The sequence below is a fragment of the Mustela lutreola genome, chromosome 14, assembly GCF_030435805.1.
Source record: "Mustela lutreola isolate mMusLut2 chromosome 14, mMusLut2.pri, whole genome shotgun sequence".
NCBI lineage: Eukaryota > Metazoa > Chordata > Mammalia > Carnivora > Mustelidae > Mustela > Mustela lutreola.
The window spans coordinates 32,858,780-32,872,208 of record NC_081303.1 but is presented as its reverse complement, the minus strand read 5'-3'; the positions used below and the strand labels follow the sequence as shown (position 1 = coordinate 32,872,208).

General features: G+C 51.4%; 1 protein-coding gene across 2 annotated transcripts in view; it reads right to left on the bottom strand.

Annotated features, from left to right (window-relative positions):
• ASTN1 (astrotactin 1) overlaps positions 1 to 13,429 on the bottom strand; it is a 323,486-nt gene that overhangs the window by 13,188 nt on the left and 296,869 nt on the right. For both annotated transcript variants that reach the window (XM_059146192.1, XM_059146193.1), the window contains 3 exons: positions 11,151 to 11,302; positions 9,932 to 10,067; positions 4,453 to 4,553 (listed from right to left, as the gene is read on the bottom strand). In XM_059146192.1, the coding sequence (XP_059002175.1) occupies positions 4,453 to 4,553; positions 9,932 to 10,067; positions 11,151 to 11,302 (389 nt within the window). The remainder of the gene's footprint in view (positions 1 to 4,452; positions 4,554 to 9,931; positions 10,068 to 11,150; positions 11,303 to 13,429) is intronic.

The window sequence follows — 13,429 nt, the reverse complement described above, 5'->3', positions numbered from 1 at the left end:
ACACAGCCTGCTTCCAAGCCTCCTGTACTCCCTGCCCGCAAGCCTGTCCTTCAGCCCCCAGGTATTTAGCAACGCCATCCCCTCTGGGCACCAACTCCGCATCTACACCCTTCTCTCCCTGACATAATCCACAGGGCCCATGGCCTGTGCCCTCAACCAGCTTGCTCCCTCCTTGGCCTCTTCTCTCTCTCCATCTAGGATGCTGGGTTCTGCTGGGGGACAGTCACAAGCCATTGAACAAGGCAGTTCTGCTCAGCCTGCCTTGGCATGACTTCTTTCTTTTCTGCTCCAAGCCACCAGCCAATCCTTTTGGTTCTGCCATCAAAACAATTTAGAGCCAGAACATTTCTCGGCACCTCTCTCACAAGCATCCTCTCTCCTCTGTCCCTGCCATCGCCTTGGTGGCCCCTGGACCTGCTACTTGGAGTCCACTCCCAGCCCAGCAGGTGAATGAGCCTGTGAAACAGTAAGCGTGATGACGTGTCTCTTCTGTTTGAAGTACGCAGTGTTTGCCTGCCTAGTCCCAGGCCGAGTCCCAGACCCTGCGCTGGGGCCCCATGGGATCCACCCCCACCCCAGCCCCTGGCAGCTCCCCACCACCTTCTCTCCTCCCCATCCCTCGCCACTGCAGGGGGCCTCCTTTCTCGTCTTCAAAAACACCACACATCTCTGTCCTGCTGCTCCTCTATCCAGAATGATCTTCCCCTGGGTATCTTGGTATCTTCCTCCTTCACCCTCTTCCCCCCAAATTCTACCTTCTGCACTGCCCACCTCATTTCCCTGCTAGTCAGTCTCCATAACATTCACCATCTGAAATATCTGTTTTACTATTTTTTGGAACGTGTTGCCCTTGCTGACATCGGAGCTCCAGGAGACAGGCGTTTTGTCCCTTAATGCCTAAACCATGTATGTAGTCGGGGCTTAATATATGCAGTATGATTTGCTGCATTTACGAAACCTGATTACACCATTCCAGAAAACACACTCTGTAGTATCTAATCCCGGGGCTCCGTAGATGGCAAAGGAAGGCAAGGACAGAATTTATGTTCAGCCTCAGGAGAGAAGGACAGCGGTGGGGGAGCGAAGGGCGAGAGCTAGCCCTGACTTCCTGGAGCTCCGCAAAGAGCTCCGGCAAGGCCACCCCCGGCCGGGAGACCAGGCCGGTCTCATTGCCGACACTGGGCTGCTCTTCCCCGGGAAGGACGCCGTCGGTACAATACAGGTGGAACCTCACTTGCTCGGTGGCTTTTCTGCCATGACATGGTGAAATCCTTCACCACCAGAAAGTATGTGGTTTAGGAAGAGTGTTCATGGGAGGATTAGTCTGGCTTCCTGCTGGGTAATCAGGAGCTGAGGTCCTGCTCTGGGTCACTTAAAAGCTAATTCCCACTTATTACTAGGTTTAAATTCAGATCCAAGTGAGCTCTATTTATTATCACCCTCTGGGTTTCAAGGAGGCAAAGCATACGGTTTTCTGGGAGAGCGGCTTGAACTGTATCCATTTCTGAGGCTCCCCTCAAGGGGTCCCCCTCGTTAATCTTCATGGTCGGCATACAGGACTCGCTCCTTGGGGAAGAGGAAAAGCACGAGGGGATGCTACCTCATTCTCTCAGTGGGAAATTGACTCGCCTGCGCCCAGCTGCTCTGCTGGGCTTTCAGACCCTCTCCTTTGTCGGGCAGCCCACGTGGCCAGAAGCACAGCTTGATTCACTCTGGGGGCTGGAATTAACCTAAAGGAGCCCCGCAGAGAAACAGAAGAGTGGTCGCTCCCAGGCAGGCTACTTGATGTCAGCCCCTCTTTACTCCAGAGTTGCTGTCTGTCCCTCTATTTCTGCAGGCACGGGGCTGCAGACCTCCTCGCTCATGACCCCCTCGAGGCACCCCCGCCAGCCTGCTGCCTACTTAGCAAGTCTCAGGAGCCTCCTGTGGCCGGTAAGGCCATTAGCAAATTCTCCAAAACAGAATTAGCCAGGGCACCTTTTCATCACCTGTTCCTCTCTGGCCTGGAGTAAGAAATCAACAGATGATAACTGAAGGGGGCCACGGGCCTCTCCAGGTAGCCTCTCATCTGAGGGCTTTCAACTCCAGACTCTGTTTCATCATCAAGGGGTTCTGAGAACTTCAAAAGTCATTTGGTCCCCACCCTATAAGCCAGGAAGCACCCACTCCAGAGAGAAGCACATCTGTCTTAGACAGAAAAGTCTCCACTTCCCCAGTGGATTCTAATAATTCTTGAAAGGGAGAATTTTATTTTCTACCTAATTTGAACCCTCTTTTTCTCTCTCTCTTTCTTTCTCTTTCTTCTTTCCTTTCTTTCTTTCTTTTTTAAACCTAGGTCTTTTCTTCATTCAGAGACAAAGAAAGGTTTTCACCCTTTTGCACACTGACCTTCTAAATATCTAATTTAACATCACAGGCAAAATGGGAATTGACATCCAATAATGCGTCTGTGTGCTGACTCTGTTCAGCGCTCACTTTGTGACCCTGGTCAGCTAGTCACTCGACTCCGCTTCTCCATTTCCACATCTACAAAATGGGGGCAGTATTCTATCCATTCAGTACCTCTTCATTGGGTCCCTCTCAGAAAGCAGACTCTGCATGGTAGTGGTAGCATTTCCAGACTAGCAGAGACATTGATGCTGGGGTTCTAGGTGAAGCCAGTTTCAGTCAGGGAAATTTTGTGGCTAAGTACATTGCTGGTACCGCTGAAGTCACCTCATTATGTCCCCTGACTGCTGCTGTGTCAGGTTGACTACGAGGGGCACAATGTTGGGATGTATATTCCCCAGCATTTACTGAACAGTTATTATGGGATGGACACTTAAAAAAAATAATGTAAATTCATTCATTTGATTCTTACTCGCTTTATATCAGGTAGGGGACTATTACCCCTTCCCCCATTTTATAGAGTAGTAAACTGAGGCATGAAGTGAAATAAGCTGCTCAAGGTCAAGTACATAGCGGAGCAGGATTTGAAGCTGGGTGGTCTGACTCCAGAGCCCAAGATTGTTGGTAACCAGTCATCATGCTTCCTTCCTTCTAAGGGTTAGGGACATAATAGTTGGTAAACCAAAAGGGACTCTGCTCTCCTGGAACTCGCTGTCCAGGGAGGTAGATATTGAACACATGATTCTAATAACAGAGATGAATGTGCAGAAGGAAAGTAACATGATATTGTTACTGGCAGTGACCCTTGATCACTTGATCCTTGATGTCTTGACTGCCTCGAGAAAGGGACACTTGACCTGAAATCTGCTGGCTAAGAGGAGCTAATCATTAATCAGGGGTGGGGATGAAGGACGGTCTGAGTAATGAGACGGACACGTGCAAAGGGCTGGTGGTAGGAGTGGGAATGTGTGGAGGACCTGAGAAAGGCAGTGAGGCTGAACTGCAGAGATTGATGGGGAGAGTGGATGAGAAGAAGCTGGATAAGTGGGTGAGGGTCACCTCATTTAGGTCCTAATGTGTCTGTTAAGTATTTTGGTCTTCGTCACAGAAGAATGGCAATCCATTCACGAGTTTTAAGGCAGGGCCTTAATATGATCAGATTCCTAGGTTGAAAAGAGCTGTGTCATACACATCAAATGAGGCGATGAATCTGAGAATCCTTCCAGAAGCTGTAAAGTGCTGCAGCATTGGTGGTTAGTTAATGTGGACCTGGTCCCCATTAATGTGGACCTCTCCCCCACCCCGTGCTTTTGCATCACTGTGCGTACCCCTTGATCCCTGCAGGCCTGTGCCCCTCATGGGCAGCTGGAAGCCCCTGGAGCCTGGAGCCATCTCTCAGGCGATGTGAGGGACCAGGCGTCAGCATGGCCATACTGTTTCCCTTGCTGAGACCTGCACAGCCTGAGCTCCCTGCGATGTCCCGAGTCCTTGCTCACGTGCGCATCAGGCCTGGTCCCCCGGCAAGCCTACAGTGCTTGGCCAGAGCTCTGTTCTTGTTATTTGCCCGGAAGGGGTGCCCGGGACGACCACATCCTGGCTGCGGAGGCCATGTGCTACTTCTCCGAGCAGGGGACACTATCGAGACCCGCCGGGGAGCCTTGTGAGGAAAGGGAGCTCCAGCAAGTGTGCCGTCTGCACAGATGTCCACATCCGTAGCCTGTGTTTTCTTTCAAAAGAACTTTGCAGATGGACACACTCATATGAAGAGAGGACTCCTGAGGGCAGAGGTCAGGGACTCCATGGACCTCAGCACCTGGTGTGCTACCGTGTGTGCCCAGGGCTTCCATCAGCGCGTCCTCCCGGCTCCCTGACTCCCAGACTGTGTGAGATAATGGGGGCACTGGGAGGATCTCTGCCAGACTCGGGCTGCTCCAGGGTGGGCCTTGAGTTCCCCGCTGAACCCTGTGTTGTTCTGTTTGACTCCCTTGCTCCCGCTTCCATCACAGTGAGGGGAGGCCCCAGGGGAGTCCCTCTGCAGGCTTTGCTGGCCTCAGTGTCACTTACCCTGGGCTTTGACATCATCCACCACGGGGCAAGGCGTCTTCACAATGACGTCGCTGGGCCTGGAGCGCCGTCCAGTGTTGTCCACTCCCCACAGGGTGAACCTGGCCGACAGGGGAAGGCGTCATTAGCAGAGAGGAGCTGAGGCCCCGACTGATGGCCATACTCTGTAGGGATGGGCTTGCGGCAGGGCACAGAGCCGTGGTTCCCAACTAGGCGCCCTCAGACCAGCAGCATCAGCATGCCCTGGGCACCTGGCAGCACTCTCCTGCCCAACCCCAGCCCGACTATGGCAGAACCTCTAGAGGTTCTTCCCTTCTCGGGGAGACTGAGGCATCTGAGCCTGAGGCCTATGTATCTGAAGACACCTGGGCCAGAACTTGGGCTGGGTCTGAAGGGCCGCTGCTGAGAATGTGATGATCTGGGGCGCCTGGGTGGCTCAGTGGGTTAGGCCGCTGCCTTCGGCTCGGGTCATGATCTCAGGGTCCTGGGATCGAGCCCCGCATCGGGCTCTCTGCTCAGCGGGGAGCCTGCTTCCTCTTCTCTCCCTCTCTGCCTGCCTCTCTGCCTGCTTGTGATCTCTGACTGTCAAATAAATAAATAAAATCCTAAAAAAAAAATTGTTTAAGAATGTGATGATCTGGTTGGGGGCGAGGTGGGGATCACAGCAGGGGACTTGGCCGCCTGGCTGTCCGTCAGGCCTGGGCCAGCGCTGGGCTTGCCCTCCTCCCGGCCCCAGGAGGCTCAGCCCATTTCACTGGCCTCTCCTCCTTGGGTCAGATCCACCTTCTTTGCCTGGTACTAAGCCCCACCATGACCCTGGTCCAAATTCCAGCACCCTGCGTCCCTTCTGTCCCCGTGCCCCTTCCCTCCTTGGTCTGAGTGGGCTCCCGGCGCCACACCAGCCCCTCCCAGCCTCCCAGGGGCTGCCTGGATCCCTAGCAGTGGCAGCCCCCCGAAATGTTTTCATCTAGTCCTCCCACACACCTGATCAGCCCACCTGGTACGTGCTGTCCCTAGAATTGTGACTGAGGCCACCACACGGCAGCTGGGGCATCCGATCGGCCTGTCGGATCCTGACCTGGCTCTGATCCTGAGTCTTGTCCTACAACCCAGGTCTCAGGCCGGGTCTCAGCTCTCTTCCACTGCTCACCCACTCCAGACTCTCTCAAGCTAAGTCTCTCAGGGATGGGCCCAGAGGCGGCCAGTGCAGCCTGCAGACCCACACCTGCTGTCTGGGATTCCCAAATGTCTGTGTCCCACATGGACACGCCCACACACACCTGCAGCCCCTCCATGGAGCAGGACTGCTAGGGAGAGAAAGGAGAGCCTGTGAGGATGGCCACCATCCTGCAAGCTGGGCTGGGACGGCCCCCTAGGGTCCGAGCGAAGTTCCTCTCTCCCAGAAGACCCTGAGGCCTGAGAAGTCCAGCTCCCCCTCCAAGGGTGGGCCACCTGATCTTTGTGGCAGACTTTGTGTGACTTTGCTGTTGGCAGGCATTTCTCACCAGAGTCGGGAAGTAGGAAGCCCTGTTCTCTCCCTGGCCAGCACACAGGCACCACGCTGCTAGTGCTGGCGGCCCAACGCCCCAGTTCTCACCACCAGCTTCTCCTCCTTCCTTGTCCCTCCCCACCACGGGTCTGAGTCCTGCTCCTGCGTCCCTGCCCTGGTTTTCCTTGGCTGCGATGCAGCCTGCCTGGTGCGCTATCCTCTGGGAGACAGCTCTGCCTTATCTTTTCCCCTCCACCTTCCAGGGTCCTGAGCACGGCTGATGAGGAGCCTGATGTCATGCTGCTTACCTGTCTGACATCACCTGCCCTAGACAGTCTGTAGCTGGCTTCCTGCCACTTGTCGTGGTCCACCGTTACATAACCCTTTAATTTCTAGCAGGGTCCCTGGACAGTGGTGAGAAATGTCCAAAGCCTCAGGCACCAAACTGGTTATCAACGGGACCCCCTGCTTCGGTGCCTGGGAGCCTGGCATGGTGTGACCCCCACCCCCACCCCAGCGGCTCCCACTCCTCTGGGCAGCGTCGCTCCGAGCCCTCCTCGCAGTAAGTTCCCCACTCACTCAATTGGATCCCCAGCTAGGATGAAAATGCCTGTGCTTAAGTCAATTCTCAATTATTCTGAGAGGGGCAATTAGTACAAAATTTAGAGTCCTGAGCCCTACTATTTTTAATAGCAAAGCAAGGTGTTAGGAAAGAAGATGCTTCTTCTAACCTTTTAAGTAGAGATGGTGCTTATCCTCAGAGCCATTCCTCAGCGGGCCGGCTCTGCAGGTCCTGGGGGATGCAGACGGCAGCCAGCTTATATTTACTACCAAAGCCCAGGGAGCACTTTCCATATTTTCATGGGGAAGTAGCACATGCACTAACTTCGGGAAGGGCTGCTCTGTTCATTGTCAGCACTGTGGTTTCCACCATCGAGCACTCACAGGACAGTAAGAAGGTGAGCTGGAGTGAGTGCCCAGGAGAGAGAAGCCCTACTCCCAAGCTGGAGGGCTGGAGTGGAAATACAGTTACCGCCTCGTCCGAGACTGCCCAGCCGGATTGTTCAGCCTGTCCTTAGAGCCTGTGATGAACGGTGTGAGTGTGTGCGTGAGAGAGGGTGTGTGTGTGGGTGGAGAGTGTTTGTGGGTGTGAGAGTATGTGGGTGTGTGAGCGTGTGTGTGTGAGAGAGAGAATGTGGATGTGGATGTGAGAGAGCGTGGGGTATATGAGTGTGTGTGGGACACGACTGTGTGGGATACGACAGTGAGTGTGTGGAGTGTGAGAGCATGGGTGTGTGTGAGTGATCTATGAAGGTGTGTGTGAGAGTGATTGTGAGAATGAGAGTGTGTATGGTGTGTATGTGAGTGAGAACGAACACAGCCTGGCTCTGGCTCCTAAAACTTGGTGTGCAAGGAGCACCCTGGTGCCCTGGGTCCAGGGCTGACTGCTCGTGTGCTACTTGCACGCATCCCTGTGCAAGCGTGGCGGATTCTGAGGATGGCTCCGGGTCAGCTCTCCTTTTCCAAACTATCTGTCCGCTCCCACACGCGCCCGAAGGCAGTGGTTCTCCTCGGAGCACAGGCTGTGACGAGCCGGTGGGCTAGAAGGGCAGCCACCTCCCCGCTCCGGCCTCAGCTTCCTTCTCTGTAGACTAAAGTATTGAACCAGGCACACTTTAAGATCCCTTTCAACCACGGAATTCTTAAATGTTTATGTACTGTGGGCCCAGAATTCTCCGTATCATGTTTCTTAACTGCATTTAATAAAATGGGCAGGAAGACAAAACAAGCCAGCAACGCTGAGACTCACGGCTACCTCCGTGGAGCCCAGAGGAAGAGCCAGCTCCACGCTTTCACGTGAAAGTGCCTTTCACTGCCATCGTGCTGCTAGATCCTTCCAGCAGCCTGGAGCGGCTGCAGAGCGAGAGGCGGTCAGTGAAGGAAAGGCAGGCCCCGACTCCATTCTTAACCTCTGCCACACCTCCGACAACCAGCTTGCCATTCTGCGGAAGTCACTCTGTGTTGCTGAAGCTCAGCTTCCTCAACTAGAAGACGAGAGCAAGACTCCAACCTCGCAGGGTCCGCAAGGGTCCCCAGGGACTCGCACACACAGTAAGCACCCCATAAACGAAGGCTGCACTCTCCCTTTTAATAATAAGGGAACTTCGTTGCAATCCTGGCTACAATGACTAGTGCTCAGAAACAGAACCAGGCTTGGGGCCATGTGTTTCCAGCAATTAACCCGGGCCTTTCTCCTCGTACCAGGCTCTGAAGATCTGCCCTCTGAGCTCCAAGGAGGACCAGCGCCCCTAGGCCCTCCGCAGCCGTCTTCGCGTGATCTGCGGCGCCACCTAGTGGAGCGCCCCCTAGCCGGCAGCCTCTTCCCGCAGCTCCACGCACTGTCCGGGACTCTAACGTCCTCAACACACAGAAAGTTGGTGCTTGTGAGACCTAAGAGGGCAACGCTGGAGGTTCACCGAAGACAGCAGACTCGGAGAAGGTATCCGTGTCGGGTCTTTGTTCAGGAAACGTGGCCAAATCAGGCCAAAGTGGGGAGGGTCCCAAGACGGGTGAGGGCTGGTCCACAGGAATTTCACAGTTCCTAATTAACAGTTGTGACTAAGTGACAGGAATTAGCGAGCTCTTATTATAAGTGAGAATTCCAGTTTCACTGAATTTGAGGCATTTTACTGCATTGTCTCTAATCTTTCCTCTTTCTGCCTGTTTCCCTCCTCATAAAGGGCCATAGCTTCCCAGTAACAAGAGAGCTAAAATCCCAAGGAGGCCAGCTTTCCCTTGTCCTGGTATCAACCTTTCCATCGCTCTGTATTTTCCAGCTCCTCTAGAATATCCCTTGCCTCTATGTATCTTACTAGTAGGGCCCCCAGTTACAGCTCTTTCCTCAATGGAAGACATTGAGCCTAAGCATCTACGTTCATCTTGGAATCCATGCCACTCACATTTCTGGTAGGTTGTCCTGTTTTTAACCTTTGAATTCTTTACCTGTGGAAATGGAAGTGATTTATTCTGGCTACTTTGACTCTATTCTTGTGACCTCATCTGTAAACTGTAAAATGTATTTCACACCTATGGGGTCCAAAGCTCCCAGAACTACATCACCAGGGATTCTGCCTTGCCCCCTTCTCCCAATTTTCTCATCATGACTTGGATTCTTTCAGTCTCTCTCCTCTTTTGGTGTTTTGTTTTGGTTTTTTTATGTCTCTGCTTCACAACTACTTTCCTATTATTCCAGGAGCACAGGGAGAAACGAGGAAGCAATTCCAGGGAGAATGGGGCTATTCCAAGTGCCGGGAGATAGGAGTCCACAGTGTTTTCTTTGGAGAAACGTGCTGACCATCTCTGCCTCTATAAACTATTTCAAAGTCACTGGAACTAGCTTCCTAAACCAGAGTTCTTGCTATTCTGCAGTTTTCATCTAAAAAAAAAAAATTAATAATCTCCCTTGACTTAGAGCATTCACTCTATTTTTCCAGAATCACTTTCTTCCATTCCCTTGTACTCACCATCTGCTTCCGCTCCATTGGACTTCCTGCTACTCACCTTCATGCCTCTTTGCTTTTGCCCTTGCTGGTTCCACAGCCTGCTCTGCCTTTTCCCACATCACTCTACCTACTGAAATTCTACACGACCCAAGTAAGTGATGTCCACTCTCGTCAGAATGAGCCACTCCTTTCTCTTCTCTTCCACATATCCTGCCCTTCCATCTAGCCCCTATGTCTTCCTCTCTGATATTAAAGTGAGTTGTTTGTATATTTCCTTTCTGTGTTGCAAACTCTTTGAAGGATGGGGCTCTCCTGCCTTTCTTAATCCTCCCTTTCTAGAAAGTTCTCTATAATGCCAATCAGGATAAGACTTGAGAAACGCAAAATATCTTCCTGAGTTTCTTGAGGGAACTCAAGCACAAAAAGGAAGGAGCTCAGAGCCATGGGACATTCAGGGTAAGAAACAGCTAGGCAAGCGGTCACTCACATGTAGATGGTGTCCGGTTCCAGGCATCGGATGATCAGAGAGATGGTGGTGAGCTGTCTGTCTGGCACCTGAGCGGGCATGGCACAAGGAGACTTTGCTCCAGAGATGATGTCGTCCACAAAGCTCAGCACCGTTTCTGTCCGGGGGTGGGTGGGTGGGGAGGAATGGAAAAGGCCATGAGAAACATGCTGGCCAAGCAAGGAGATGGCACTAGTTCCATGAGAACTTAACATTAGAGCTGCTTGATTCTTGGTCCCCAGTCTTCTTGAACTTCTCGTAGAGAAAAAAGACCTAGAAGGAACTGTCTTTTCTGTTTCATGTTTAATCAATTTAGAGCCATTTGTCCAGAGTGAGTTCAGAAACAACTATGGCAAGATGTACGCACACGTGTGAGTTCTTTTATGAAATGTTCTTGGCAAGGGCAGGGAGCAGCTGCTGTGGGCAGCGGTCCCTGCCAGCCCTTTGCAGCACCTGTACACATCAGAGACGGCCTCGGAGGTAGCAATGGACAGCTCTCCGTGCCAGAAGGCCGTGCATGTGTCTCCCGAGCTCGATGACCATTTCGGGAGAGCTTTTTTACCCTGCTCAGACTGCGGACGCCACCATCCTGTGGGGGGCCACACTCACGCATGGGTTTTAGGGATGATTAATGTTGACCTTTCCCTACGTGTAGGCAGCAAAATACTAAGACATGGGACATTGTTCATGGGGTGTTTCCACTTCTTGAAGCCTTCCCTCTTCTAGCGGGACCTGGCAACTGTACAGTTTGCTTTAGGACAAGACATGGGGTAAGCACATCTGTTTGCTCATGCTTTTGCCCAGAGGGGGGTTATTAGCAAAGGAATTTTTTTTTTTTTTTCTGTAATCATGGCAGTGGTTAGCACAGAATTGTTTCCTAATTGTGGGCTAGGATAACTAGTGTAGTGTATTGTTTCTTTGTGAGTGTGCCTAGAGGCAATGAAATGGACACCTCTTTAATAAACAAAAAGAAAAACAAAATCAAAACAAGACTCTGTCAGAGGTTCACCACGCAAAACTCTTAAATGGATGAGATGGCTGTTCTTGTTCCCCCCTCCCTGCACACACCCTCACCCCAGCTTCTCCTGCACTGCCCTTGGACACCGGGGACCTGGAGCATAGACCAGAAGGCAGGACATTTTTCTTTTCTCTTCCTTTTACCAACGGATTGAGATGAACCCATAAAGTCAGAGAGACTCACCTGTCTCCACCTTGGAGTGGTCCATCCTGTCCGTGACCTTTTCTTGACGAATGAGGTAATCTACAATCTGCACCCCGATTGGAGGCTCTGAGTGTTCCCACTCCAGGACCACGAGGGTGCTGCTGGGCTCATGAACCGTGGAGAGTCTCAGCCTGAGTACAACACAGGAAGAGACATGACATGAGGACCCTGTCGAGCCCTGCAGTGCCCTTCCGATGCTGGCCACTTTCTCAATGGTGACACACTCAGGTCTTCCTTCTAACCTTTCTCAACCAACCACTGCAAGGGTCTCTCTGAGCACCTGGCTCCTTTACTAGAGAGCCATGGTTCTTGGAGATCCCTGGAATCTGTACGTTATTACTCTTAATTGCCTGTTATAGATTAGGAACTCAATGTCTGTTTGCAAATAAGTCAATAAGTAGGTGAATCAAAGATGAATGAGCGTCTACCTCTTATAGGGTCAGCGGACAGAGCCTTCTGGGTGGCTGTGTATAGGGCCTGGAAATGTAATTTCTGGATTTGCTCTTAAAAATAGGAGAATGTGCCAATAAAGTTCATACCATGGCTCACTGAGGTGGTATCTGGGAGAGCCCTGGCCTTAACAAGGCCAAGGTCAGCTCAGTTTCCATAGCGTTATCAGGATCTGCCCTGTGGGGGACCCCAGCTTCCTCTCTCGCTATCAACACTAATAGATTTTCTTCCTGATACCTTCTGCTCGCTGGGCCTTGTGACAGGCTCAGTTTGGAGGCCATGCTCCTGGGGGGCGTTACTGGGCAAGAGAAAGTTGCCCACAGGTCAAGTTCTCCTCGGGGTGATGTCCTATGGCTGCAAACTTGGGCTCCAATTTCAGTTTCTTTCTCTGCTCTTGGGTTTCGTTGAACATCCTGATTCCTAATTCCAGTCTTTCTTTGCTTTTCCCAATTCAGAATCTCCTCCTTCCATGCAAATTATCCATTTTGTCCATTCTTTGGCCTTGCTATTTCATACATCCTTGTGCCTTGCGGAGACTCCCTACACGTTACTGACGTGGTTTCAATTTGTTACCAAGTGGTTTCAATTTGTTGCCTTGTTCGGACTTCACAGGTGTATCTCAGATTTCTCACTTGCTTCCAGTTCCAGGTTTGTTTCTAGACCACCGACTTCTGGGGATTCTCCAAGCCCCTGCGCATTCCAGTCTCCCTCTGTCACACACCATCCCTGCCATTCACCCTCATCCTTGGTCCCCATATCTCACGACCTGCCATCACCATCGGCCTCTGCTCTTTACTCAGCCCACAGATGTCTGTCTCTGGTCTCAGGGGGTCACTGTGCCAGGTGCTACAGACAGAGCACACCAAGGCAATGGTCCATTTCAATTCAGCAAATGCTTGTTGAGCGCCGATCACGTATCAGAATGCGCTTGGTGCTCAAGAAGGAGCAGTGCACGAGCCGGCTCCAGCCACCTTCTCCCGTGGGGTGGTCAACAGAAAACACACAATGATACACGTGACTGTAATAACGTGTGATAAGAACTTTAAGAAGAAAGCATGGGAGGCTGTGGGAGCAATAGCAAGGAATCCAACCAGTGGGAAAGTAATGCAAAACACATGCGGCTTAGTGGCTTGCTATGAAGGACTGCATAGTTTGCATATGACATGGAAGATGGACTAGACCCAAAACAGAGCGGATATTGACAAAGTCATTAATTAGAGTCATATGCCGGGTGCTATTTTCAAGAAAAAAGCATTAGGAAGCTTAAGTACGTAACTAAGCCTTTCTGAGAAGTCAGATTCTGTGAAAATGTGGACTAACGCCGGCCTCTACTGAGAAAACAGCAGCATGAGTGATTTACATAGACTCGTGTAAAACCAGAGAGCATTTCTCTTTCCAATTACCAAGAAACGTTCAAGAAACTACAGTCTGCTACTAAAGGAAGTGATTAAAGTTGACAAGAGAAGTGAAATCCTTAATAAATGTTCCTGTTTATGGAAATTTAGCCCAATTTGATCGTTATCAATAACATACTGTAAACGCAGGCTTAGAAAGGAAATCAGCCCTAAGACACCAGTGGTGGGATCTTGTGTCCACTTGATGATAACTGTTTAGTGGCTTCAGTGTTGTGTCAAAATTCAGGTAATTTTCTTAGTGGGTGAATCCATCCAGAAGCACCATCCGCTTCTAGTGGCTCCCTTGAAACCAGAAGAAAGGACTATGACTAATAATGAGCTTGATTCTCTTTTGACTCAAGAGGCCCTAGTCATGGCCTCTTAAAAGAGCAGGAATCCAAGCACTGGTGTATC